This window comes from Dryas octopetala, chromosome 7 (genome assembly GCF_963921425.1).
Source record: "Dryas octopetala chromosome 7, drDryOcto1.1, whole genome shotgun sequence".
In the NCBI taxonomy this organism is placed as follows: Eukaryota; Viridiplantae; Streptophyta; class Magnoliopsida; order Rosales; family Rosaceae; genus Dryas; species Dryas octopetala.
This window is the reverse complement of record NC_141372.1, coordinates 5,180,432-5,192,860: the sequence shown is the minus strand read 5'-3', so window position 1 is coordinate 5,192,860 and position 12,429 is coordinate 5,180,432. Positions and strand designations below refer to the sequence as shown.

General features: G+C 36.6%; 1 protein-coding gene across 2 annotated transcripts; it reads right to left on the bottom strand.

Moving 5' to 3' along the window:
- Positions 1 to 1,042: 1,042 nt before the first annotated feature.
- LOC147278858 (Leucine-rich receptor-like protein kinase family protein) lies at positions 1,043 to 4,712 on the bottom strand. Of its 2 annotated transcripts, XR_015123600.1 has the most exons (4): positions 4,588 to 4,712; positions 1,772 to 4,390; positions 1,226 to 1,668; positions 1,043 to 1,178 (listed from the first exon to the last, which is right to left on the bottom strand). XR_015123600.1 is itself a non-coding variant. In XM_086252541.1 (3 exons), the coding sequence occupies exons 2-3, from the start codon at positions 4,362 to 4,364 to the stop codon at positions 1,307 to 1,309; spliced, it is 2,955 nt and encodes a 984-aa protein (XP_086108667.1). In that variant the 5' UTR covers positions 4,365 to 4,390; positions 4,588 to 4,712; the 3' UTR covers positions 1,096 to 1,306. The 2 variants fall into 2 exon arrangements, 1 of the variants encoding a protein (XP_086108667.1); XM_086252541.1 differs by having other exon boundaries at positions 1,096 to 1,668.
- Positions 4,713 to 12,429: the final 7,717 nt, after the last annotated feature.

Genomic DNA, 12,429 nt, shown 5'->3' with positions numbered 1-12,429 from the left:
TGTTTGCTAGTACGTTCTTTCACCTAACTCACTGATTAAGACCATTCAGTATGCGGCTATATTTTCTCTTGGATCTTGTCCACAATCGACAATAATATGTATAGTAACTAGGGAAAAGAGTCACATGCTGCATACTAGCTCATGCCAATATATTCAACCATTTGTTGAGTGCATAATATGTACACAAATCTAAGAATTCATAATTTATATTTTAAGATTAAAAAGATAAACTCGTATGAATCCAAGAGTAGTCGCCAATATATATGTCTGCTTATTATACATGCTCGCACCAACACCATAGCACCAGTGCTTGTTTATCCTTCCTAGCCAGCTAGTTTTTATATATACACACACTTATATCCTAATCCAATCTCCAATTTCAACATATATAATTAACATGTACGTGAAAATAAAATTTATCTATTCTCATGTTGTAGTGATGTGGCATTTTTGACGAAAAAGATAAAGCCAAGAGATGAAAGAAAGAACAAAAGTGAGAGAAAAAAAAGAGTAAATGAGAAGATGTGATATCACGAGCGATAAGTAAGTTTTTTGTCAAAACACTGAGATGGAAAAGTCTAAAAGTACAAAACAACGTATCAGATAACATGCGCATAACATACAATTTAGCAATACTTCTGTATATATAGGTGGGCCCATCTCTATGTACTAGAGATACTGTACATGTGTGTAGTATCAAATTGTAGTCCTCTGGCCAGTATTACGCATGCGTTTAGAAGGTTATTTCCTTCCTCTAATTATTTGATGCTCTTCCTTTTTTTACTGAGGGGAAAGACGGACCCCACTTTGTTTAATGGTCCTATTTCCTTTCTCTTGCAAACTGGCCATAAAGAAAGGGAAAAGGTGGTGATTGCATATTCCGAACTCAACCATTAAAAACTACTGTTAATTACTTTTCCGATCATAAATAAGATGTTAATTAAAGTAGTGACATGATGATTTGCAAGGTATTCTAAAAGAAAAGACACCATGCATGCTTGTAGAAGAGAGAAAAGGGATCGATTATATCATAATACAGGCAGTTATGGCCCAAAAAATATATAATATAAACTAATTAACGTACATCCTCTTAGTTTATATATCTACACTTTTGCACTCATTAGTATGTCAAACATACAATCAAACAAAACATTTGAGAACTAGCTAGTAATTAACACCTTATGTTACAAAATACAACAAAAGGTGGTAATTAATTAATTAACACGTACATTACCCTATAATAAACCAAGAAAAATTATAAAATAAAAAAAGAAGAAAAACTTGAACAAAAATCCTTGGGGGAAAATCAAAAAGCAGAAGGAACTTTAAGGCTTGAAACACAAGAACTTGTGTTCATAATAGAGTCTAGGGTTTTGTATAGTTCATTGGCGCATGGTCTAGCCTTGGGGTCTATGGCAGTGCAGTGAAGGGCCAAGTTCATGATTTCCACAATCTCGTTCTGATTGTTCGACACGTGTCCTCTAATCGTCGGGTCGGTCCACATGTCAAGATGGCAGTCCGAGTAGCAGTACCGAGCCCACTCAACAATGCTCTCGTGCACGCCAAATTCTGTGTCGCCGGGACTTTTCCCCGTGAGCAATTCGATCAGGACGAGGCCATACCCATAGATATCACTCTTTTCTGTTATGCCTTTGCTTTCTTTAGCTTCTACAAATTAAACATAATAAAATTTAGTACATTTCTAATAGAAGTGAAACTCATTTACGTGTATATTATGGTTGCATGAATATATATTAGTCCTGGTACGCACCTGGAGCAATGTACGCAGAAGAAACGAATCCTTTAGATTCCGTATGAACAAGTCCTGGGAGACTCAATCGGAGACGAGGCACATCTTTTGCATCAACAATGACTTTCTCCGGTGACACGCGGGCAGCGATAATACTCGGGGAGCAATAGGAATGTAAGAAGCGCAGAGCTCTTGCAATCCCAACGGCGATTTTCCGCCGTTGTTCCCAACTTAAATTCCTTAAAATTTCACTCAACACCTTCCCTTCACAATACTCGTAGAGGACATATCTACCCTTGTCAGAATGACAACACACCCCGATCAATCTCACAATGTTCGGGTGCCGAAGCTTCCCAAACTCTGCCATCTCAGACCAAATGCTCGGTGGAATTGAATTCACAGCATCCTCTTTTACGACAAATTGCATACCATTTAGCGCCGACTCTCCTTTATATGAAATTCCCGTTTTGCCCATTGCAATGACATTGCTTTGTTTGGCTGCCGATAAAATATCGGAAATTGTGACCGATCTCGAAACCCTTGGATCAAAGAATTGGAGTTCCCAGATCCCATCTTCACTCTCCACTGTTTTTAGCTCCAAATCCTTTCGCCTCCTTCGAATGAATACAATGGCAAAGCTAGCTACCACAAAAGCCGCTAATGCAGCAAGAAAACAAGTGAGAACAAACCACCAGGTGGGGTTGGTCTTCAAGCTCTTGCTGCATGGCGGCAAACCACTCGTGGTGTCGCCGCTACAGAGGTCGTTCCCGGCCACCGCACTGGCGTTTATGGCCAGAAACGCTCCGGTGGCCGGCAAAGTTCCATGGAGTTTGTTGTGAGAAATGTTCACTTGAACAAGTGACACTGTTTTACCTAAATTCCACGGAATCTCGCCCGACAATTGGTTTTCGGACAAGTCGAGTTGCCCGAGAACCGGCATGTCTGAGAGACTAATGGGAATTGGGCCGGTGAGCTGGTTGTGGCTGAGGTCAAGACTCACAAGCTTTTTACACAAAGACAATTCTTGTGGGATGTAGCCAGAGAGCTTGTTGTAAGAAAGCTTTAATTCCATTAGCTCCGGTAAGTTCCGAAAACCCGACGGGATACTACCCGAGAACCCGTTTTCGGACAAGTCCAAGTTCTCTAGCTTGTCGCTGCCAAACGACTCCGGTAAGCTCCCAAAAAATCCATTACTCGCCAAATTCAGCATTTGAAGTGAAGGCATGTTCCATTTTTTGTCATCGATTCTTCCAGAGAAATTGTTGCCCGAGAAATCCAAGAAGTAAACAAGAGGCAATTTCGTGAACTCGGCCGATATTTCGCCGGAAAAGCTGTTTTTTTGAAGGCGAACTCGGCGCAAGCTCTTGCAAGAAACCAAAGTTTGTGGGATTTCACCATGGAGAGAGTTGGAGAAGAGGATGAGCTTGAAAAGGCGGCCCGAGTCGCATAGCGTTTCGGGTACTTTTCCGGTGAGATGGTTGGTGGAGAGGTCTAAAACCGTGAGATTGTTTCGCTTTCCGAGATCTTCCGGAATCTCACCCGAGAATCCGTTGGACCACAACTGAAGAACTTGAAGCCGAGGTAGAGAAGACAAAGCGTTCGGAATTTTGCCCGAAAAATTGTTTGAGAAAAGGTGAAGGATCTCCAATTGTTGAAGCTGAAGAACAAGCTCAGGAATCTCACCCGAAAGCGAATTATCGCTGAGATCCAAAGAAACGAGATTTCGGAGACCGAAAATGGAGCGAGGAATCGGACCCGTGAGCTTGTTTCCGTACAGAAAGAGGTACCGAAGCTGAGTGAGGTTGCCGAGAGAGAGTGGGATTTGGCCGGAGAGATTGTTGTAAACGAGATCGAGATGATTCAAAGAGACAATATCTCCGATCTCGTTTGGGATTTCGCCGGAGAAATTGTTGTAGCCCAAATAAATCCACTTGAGGCTCTTCAGTCGGCCCAATTGAGCCGGAATCGGGCCCACCAGTTGGTTCGAAGCCAAGGTGAAGTACTGCAAGCTGGACATGTTTGATATGGAAGTTGGGATTTTGCCAAACAACGCATTGCCGCCGAGGTCGAGGAACTTGAGGCTCGAAAACGATCCGACGTCGTTTGGGATTGTCCCCGAAATCATGTTGTTGGACAGGTCCAAAATCTCTAGGCTGGGGAGTGAGCCTTGTGGAAGCGTGCCCGTTAAGTTGTTGTTGCTGAGATTGAGATGCCGAAGCGAATACGCGGCTGCAGTGAACATGTCGTTTGGAATTTGGCCTGAGATTCGATTGTTGGAGAGGTCGATCATTTCGATGTGGGACAAGTGGAAGACCGTGGAGGATAGTTTGCCGGAGATGTTTGTGCCCGAGAGGTTGATGGCAGCGATGTGCTGCGACCACGACGACGTGTCGTTTTTGCAGGTGATGCCGTGCCAGTTGCATACATTGTTGCTGCCTGTGGCATTCCAGTTGGAGAGGAAGCGTAAAGGGTCGTTGATGGAAGCTTTCAAGGATAGGAGAAGCTCAACTTCATCCCCATCAAAAGCACAAGTATTTGAGCACACGAGTAAGAAGATGAACATGCACGATATCAGACACGTTTCATCAGCTACTCTTCTCTTGCCCATCGTCATCTCCACCTCAAATTTTGTATAAACCACTGAAATTAGACAAATACTACTTGTTATATAACATTCATTTTCATGAATTTATAATCAATCCAACTACTTTAATTGGGTCCTATATATACACAATTAGAACAAATAAAATGATATAATGAATACCCATATGAGGAATTAATTAAAACAGAATTAAATGATTAAAAAGGTTAGGGTAAAATGTCTACGTACGACGTACCTAATTAAAACTCATAATTAGGGCTTTGCTACTTGAAAGGTGATGAAGATATGTAGCTATATATGAAGCGTGGATTGAAAGAGAAGCTAGATATTGAAATGGAGAGGGATTTGAAACTATTGAAGAGGTTAGTGTGTGTTAGAGAGTGGGAGATTTGAGTGTGTTTAAATAGATGGGGGATTAAAGGAATGGAAAAGTGGGCAAGGAAGTTGGGGTTAATTACGAAAAGGCACCTTGACTTTCTTTAGAATGATGTTTGAACACGAACGGTTGAAAGGGAAACAGGGACAGATGTTGGGAAAAAGCCTCTGATTTTGTCGGTTTATATTTCTCTCTTACCAAACTGCTCTTTTGACTGACTGACTCGCGCCATAATGACAAGGGTTTGTAACCGTTGAACACTCCCAAACTTTTATATCCATTTATGCGTTTTTTTTTTTTTTGAAAAATAAGATAAATATAACTCAAATAGCTATGGCAGCCATGTACAAGTACAATAAACTTGAACAGATTTTATCTGTAGTACTTAATAGAAATAAGAGATTAATGAAATATATATATATGGAATTCTTTTTATTTTTTATAATCGGGAAAACTTAAAGGGTGTACGTACTCAATCCAAACTTATAATGACTTTTAAAGACTTTTTTTTTAAATAACAGACTTTTATGGAGTTTCATTAAAAAAAATTTATAGACATTGATAGACTTTCTTGAAATTTCAATGACTTATAATTTTTTCTTCATTTACTTAATTATCTCCATGTATGTTGGACTGAGAGACAAATTATTCATGTGTAAGGATGAAGAACATAGACCTCATGTATGTGATAAGCTCTGTTTGGTTGCCAAAGAGTGGAGAATACAAGAGAAAATAGAAAAGCAAAAAGTTTGAATTTTGGATTGTTATGTAGTATTGGGACTTATACTTAATTGTATCTATCAAGTCATTTCCTATAATTTGTAGTATGAAACTTTTTTTTTAAATAAAAAACCCTTATATAAGTTGAGTTCTAAGATTTTAAAGCAATAATTGAATTCTCACTAACTAGTTAGAGGAAAGTAGAAATGAAATCTCAAACCGTAGATCATGACTTGACAGAAATACTGAAAGTGATTATTAACCCTTTCTTTTTTTCATGTTCCCTTGGTGACAGATTTGATAGTTTTAATTCAAGGTGTTCAATAACCAACACCGATGTACGTACAATTCAACCATGTGGCTACTGAAAATGAGGCCCAAGAGGAATCATCAGCTGTAGAGCCTGATTGCTCGGTCCCAATTGTTAATCTTAACTCTGATATCCTTGAGACTGAATCTTTGAGTTTACTAACTAAAGACATTTATGTAGATAGTCTCTTGACAACGTACACTGCCTGTGATCGAGTTTCATGCTGGTCCATTGACCTTTTCCTTTTCCACTGTCAATGCCATTTTAACATTACATAATTACGTACTGTTAGCTCCTGTCTTATTATTTACTTTGCTACTTTTACATTAATTACTTTTAAAAGAGGAGCAGCATACCCTTGCTGCTACTCCTTCCCCAGTTAGTCCATCTAAAGCCTAGTGATGTGTCTTTTTTAAGCTGTCATTTATATGTGTCATTTGAATTATAAAAATAGTTGATTCCAGTGGTTTTGTATCCTTGAGGTGATTTCTGACTTGAAGGGCATATGTTTCAGCTTTGTATGCTAGTTGCCTAGCTGAAAATTTGGTGGAACAACTTTGGAACTTTGCTTGGCCCTCTGCTATTGCATTGATATATCCAAGCCTTACGCTCTAGTGTGGTTCGAGAAATCCGAGAAGAGAGAGAAGGGGAGAGAGAGAGTTGCATGTGGAAAGCAAATGAGAAAGGAGGCTTTGAACTTGATCTCAATGAAGTGGTTTAGAATTAAAACTAGATCAAATCTTGAAACTTCGTATTTTATCCCATGGAGGGAGATGAACTGCAAGGTGTGACTAAAAAGTCTTTCAAAATTAGTGGGGGAAATGTGAGAGAAGTAAAATCTATTAATTTGAAAAATTTGTGAAAGTCACTGACATTTTGAGTACCGAATGATTGTCATAGACTTTTAAAAAGTCTTGATCAAGTATTCCCTAACTTTTAATTTAACAAAAGTTATTAAAAGTCTGGATTGAGTACGCTCCTTAGGTTGTTTTATTCTGATTGATGCCTATAATAAAATTTCTAAATTAATCTGGTCAAGCCTTCTTTACTAAGGGATTATTATTAGTTCCAATTTTCTGCTCTGGTAAGCTATCTTATATTCAGATCTTATCACCAGCTATCTTATGACAGACCAGTACGTACATTTGAAAGAACAATAATTGTTTTCTTCAAACCCATTCAAAGGCTAGCTTGGTTGGAGTTCCACTAATCATTGTTGCAACATCTACCTACTTGTGTTGTCATTGGTTAATGGGTTGGTTCTAAATTACGACTTTAATATGTGAGACCAAATTATGACAAATGAATAATCAAAATTATTCTTCAAGCTAGCTAGCTCACATTTGTGTGTGTACCTAATTGGTCTTGAAAGTAATTCTAGTGCAGACGTAAGGGCAAACTTGGTAGCTGGGTAGAGAAGTTGATGATGATGATGAACTAGAACTTGTTCCTCTATAGCTGCATGTAAAAAGCAATATTCTTGAACCCCTTTTGTTTGGACTGCTGTAGCTTTTATTATGATCTAGGATTCTCCTTCCGATCAGCAGAGAGAGAAAAGAAAACTTTTAGAGAGAAAGAGAGTCTGAGAGAGAGAGAGAGAGAGAGAGAGAGAGAGAGAGAGAGAGAGAGAGAGAGAAAAGAAAACTTTTAGAGAGAAAGAGAGTCTGAGAGAGAGAGAGAGAGAGAGCATATAGAAGGAGTTACAAATGAAGGCAAAGAGGAACAGAAGAGAACAGTGGGACTAGATAAAAAGTATAAAGGGATGAGAGAGAGCAAAGCAGTCTAAGCAGAGGAATGAATGAGTTGAAAAGAAAAAGTGGGGTGGCTTTACGTTACATATACAACACTTAGTGGCAGTGCTCGTGCGCAAACCTCTCTCTCTCTCTCTCTCTCTCTCTCTCTCTCTCTCTCTCTCTGGAGGGGGATGGGGATGGGGGACCCACAGGCTCTTTCTCGAAGGAATATACAGTGTGTGGTCTTTGTCATGCCCGGCATGCTTTCCCCATATCTCCATTTTCTAGGGTTTTACACTCCTTTCATTTTCTTTCTCTCTTACCCCCACCCCACCCTTTCGTGCATTATTTCCCACTTCTCATAAAACCTAACTTTACCATTCAGTATTTTACAGAAATTTTCTTTACAACATGACTAGTATTGCGGTTACAATCAATTTGCAATTGTATTTAATGATCAGTAGTTTCTATTCTTAAAATTCTATAAAAAAATTTTAACGTAAGTCAACTTAAAATTTGAGAATTAAAATCTGACATCTAAATCTTAAACATGTCTATGAGACCGTGGGACAATTGGTTAGGGATCCTGATCAATCTTGATCCAACATATCTGCAATACGTACTATATTTGGACTGGTATTTTACATATAAGTATATAACATAACTAATTAATTAAAGAGAAAGTGCATTACATAATATTAGATATTTTCCACTATGCTCATTCCATGAAAGGACCTTTTCGATCCTCTAACTCAAGCTGAAAGCCTGAGTTTCTTTAAAAATTAAAACCCTAGCTGTGCGGGGGTGTTCAATTTCCACTATGTTTCTGATCATGGAAAAAAGCGATTAGGCATATGACAAGGAGCAAGTTAATAAAAAATGGTAAGTGCTAGGCTGGTAGAGTGAGAGACAGAAAGACTTCCCTTCTAGATAATTAAAGACTTCGTTTATTTAATTATATGTAAAAAAGAAAAAAAAAAAAACATAGCAAATAAGATATGATCAAGTCATCAAACTCAACAATTATTTACTTCCCCTCATCCACTACTTGGATGTGACCATGTGGATGTGATTATAATTAATAATCGAATATTCTTATCTTTGGTGATCTAATGAAAATAAATAGATATTTAATTGTTGATTATTCAGTTAATAATCCACTTTGGACTTTGGAGATATTAATATTGAAAAGTTCATTTATGCCAGTATGCTGTAAAGGGCATTGTAGTCCAAAACTAGGTTTTAGTGCTTCATTTTTGTACTTATACTAATAAGTCTTACCACTTTCCATTACATATGAATATATGATATACCTTTTGTGATCTCCCATATGTATTTATTTAAATGCCCACTTTTTTTCCAGATTAATTAATTGATCAGTACTGAGGTTTGCATGACGTGGAGCCGACCCATATCCCTTGAATAAGGGTCTCAATCCCTTTTGAAATTTGTAGGGCTTCATGTTCTTGGTTAGTGGCCTAGCTAGTACATTCACTTGGCTCAAACTTTAATCATACTTTGCTTGTTTAATTTAATGACTATTATTGAGAACTTTCGCTTGCACTTCCTATGAGTGTTCTTTCATTGATCTTTTCTTTTGTAAACAATAGATATCCAATGTATTATGGACTGCAAATGTCAGGCGCAAGGGTCCACTAGGATTTTGACTAACATGGGTTATTGAGCCACTTAGCCAAATCTAGCCTTAAAAAAATAAAAAGAATTAAATACTATAGGGTGCGTGTTATGCATCCTATTTAATCTCTAGTGTATTAATTAATTTTATTTAACAATAAGGTAATTATCAGTTGCATTGCAGGAGTGGGTGTCAACTGACTTATTTTGAAATATGCTCAATTGCCATTTTATTTCTTATTTGTTGTCTTTCACTTTACTCTTCTCTCTCCCCGCTATGTCTCTCTTCTCTTTTCTCTTCATCATTTTCTTGTTCTTCTTCTTCGCAGATCTAGAACTTTTTTTTTTTTTTTTCAAAAGATCTAGAATTCAGATCTAAAAAAATATTGAAATTATAAACTGAAACTGTGAACTGAAATTGCAAAATAAAAATGCAAACTGAAACTGCGACGTTATAAGAGTGTTCTCCATAATTGAAACTGCAAGTAGAAAGCTGAAACTACAGGTGAAAATTGAAACTTTTTACGATTAAATTTGTTTGCATAGTGCTGAAGTTGTTTTAGGTTATGGGTGAGTTTATGTTACCTGAAAATTAAATTTATGGTTCTAAGTGGGTTGATGTTACTTGAAAATTAAATTTATGGTTGTGTGTGGGTTGATGTTACCTTAAAATTAAATTTGTGAGATTGAGTGTTTTTGATTAACTTTTTGGGCTGTGAGTACCTTAAAGTTAATAGATTCAAAAAAAAAATATATATATGCTTCCAATAGACACACAAAATTATAAATAAGAGCACTGTGATACTTATGTATTAAATTTATTCACTAAATAATATAATAATATATATTTATTAAAAAATAGAACTTCACTTATTAGTTATTACTAACAAGTAAAATACTGATGCATTATTTAATGAACAATTTGGCATTAATATTTAAATAACTAGTTTCTAATTAAATTGTGGTGATTAATTGGATTTCTTCAAATCATTCATAATGATATTGACTAATGTACTCATTATAAAGTTTGATAGATGGGTGTATGAAGTCTACTAGTTTATCTAAAAGTAACAAAATATAGAAATGTTTCATATAATATAGTATGTACATTTACTGATCACATTGTAGATTACACGTTACAAATTCATTTTTTTTTTTGGCCATTCATGTTACCAATTCTTTATAATATGGTTATATAAACATTGTACAGACAACTTTATTGTTAAAAAAAAAAAAAATCTTGAAGGTAGCAATTGTTGGTCCTTTATACCAATGCTAGTGAAGCTTGTTGAGGCCCATGTATTCCACATTTTGAGCCTGATCAGAAATGTAGGCCACAAATCTCACAAGAGCTTTAACACAAAGCCGTTGTCACATTATGGACCCGCCCATTTTAAATTGGGAGATCGATGCCCAATCAGTCTGAGACCAAAAAGTCCAAAATTCACATGCAACATGCAATTTTTTTAATTTTTAATAATGAGTGGTCCATGATTTGAAATCCCAAAGTGGATGGTATTGCACGTGTGTAACTCACGTGCTATATGAGACTTTGCACCAACTAAAATTATGAACTACGGAATATGACTAGCTAGTTTTAGTTCAATGATTTGGTTGAAATGCACAGGGACTTCGATATTAGGGTTAAGTTGGGGACCATTTTGCAATTATTGCACTCAATGACAAACATGAACCCTACGGATCTAGGTCAGTGGGCCACCCAAGTCTAGCCCAATTGTTCTTTTTTTTTTTTTTTTTTTTTCACTTTTCTTTTTTATGGAGCATGGACTTTGTTCAGTTCCGGCTTCAGCCCATTACTACTTTGGGCTAAGCTGGTTTTTTTAACTGTGTCCTGAGCCGAAAAAAAAAGAAAAAAAAGGCTCAGTTACATTTCACATTTCGATTACCTTCATGGCGTTTCTATCTGTGATAGACTCATAGGCATTCGCCCTCATCTCTGGCCGATCATAACTGTTTTTTTTTTTTTTTTCCTAATTTATTTTAAACTTTTGGCTAAATAACACTTTTGATTTGTGGTGTACAATGGACCCGGCCCAAATCTAGCACGGGCACATATAGTTTAAAGTTGGGCCGGCTTGGCACGAGGCCGTTACGAGCTAGCCCATTTATATTAATTTTTTAAAAAATTAATTTTAAAATTTTGATTTAGCACTGTTCTTTTAAACTATTGTATTCCTTTAGTCTTATTATTTTAATTTTAGTGATTTTAGCATTGTACTTTTAATACGATAGTAATTAAGTCCAAATAGTTAACATTGTATAAATTTTTGATGTAAAATAAGATGTGGAAGCACGTGCTTTGCACATAAGTGTCATTTCAGACATTTTAGTCCACTTACATACCTATTTATGCCTCTACTCGTCATGGAACATATTCAGTTTAGAGTTGAAACTTCTTATTTTTCCAAATTAATTGTGTTCAATGGTGGGTATATATTGTCACACCCCAATCCTGAATAAAATCTAATATCTAGGAGTGAAGCGTGACTTACGTCTTAATCGCAGATTTATAAAAAAATTTCTACAATTAAGACGTGAGAAGAAAATAAAAATAAAAATAAAATAATATAAAATAATTGAAGAGACTAAGTAAAGTGAAAATGAAAAATAGACTTTATTTAGAAAAATACTATTCCAAAAGTACCATACTAGATGTTCATCTTCTTATATATTACAATGTATTGTTAAACAAACAAAACATAGTACTCCAGCAAATTCTCTAAATTTTCCTTGGGTATTCCACATCATTGGTCATATTCCCGTCACCTGCATGATTTATTAGGGTGTGAGCTTTTAAGGCTCAGTAGGGTATATTGATCCCTCATGGCCAGTTATCACATTTAATCAATGTCTCAGTAAAAGAAAATAAATACAGATAATGATTTCAATTATATGCAATGAGAATGTGTGTACTCACTCCTTAACCATTCCCGTTGACACATACCCAAGACAAACAGGCCTACACGTCCCATACCGTGCATCCTTCCACTGTGGCCCCGAATGTCCCAAGTATGAGCCAACACCCGTCCGTCCCTTAAGCCCAAATATTTTGAATATAATTAATTCCACTTTTTCTTCAATAATTCTTCCACAATTCATGAGATCACCAGGTACATCTCCCTTTCTCCATGGTATCTCTAATAAATCACAAGACCACCAAGTTCATCTCCCTCTCTTCTTGGTGTCTCAATTAATCATTTTCTTAACCTTGTTCACAATCACACTTTCCTTATGCACTTGTGATTATGCATGTAAAGATAAACATTAATGCATGTATAGAGA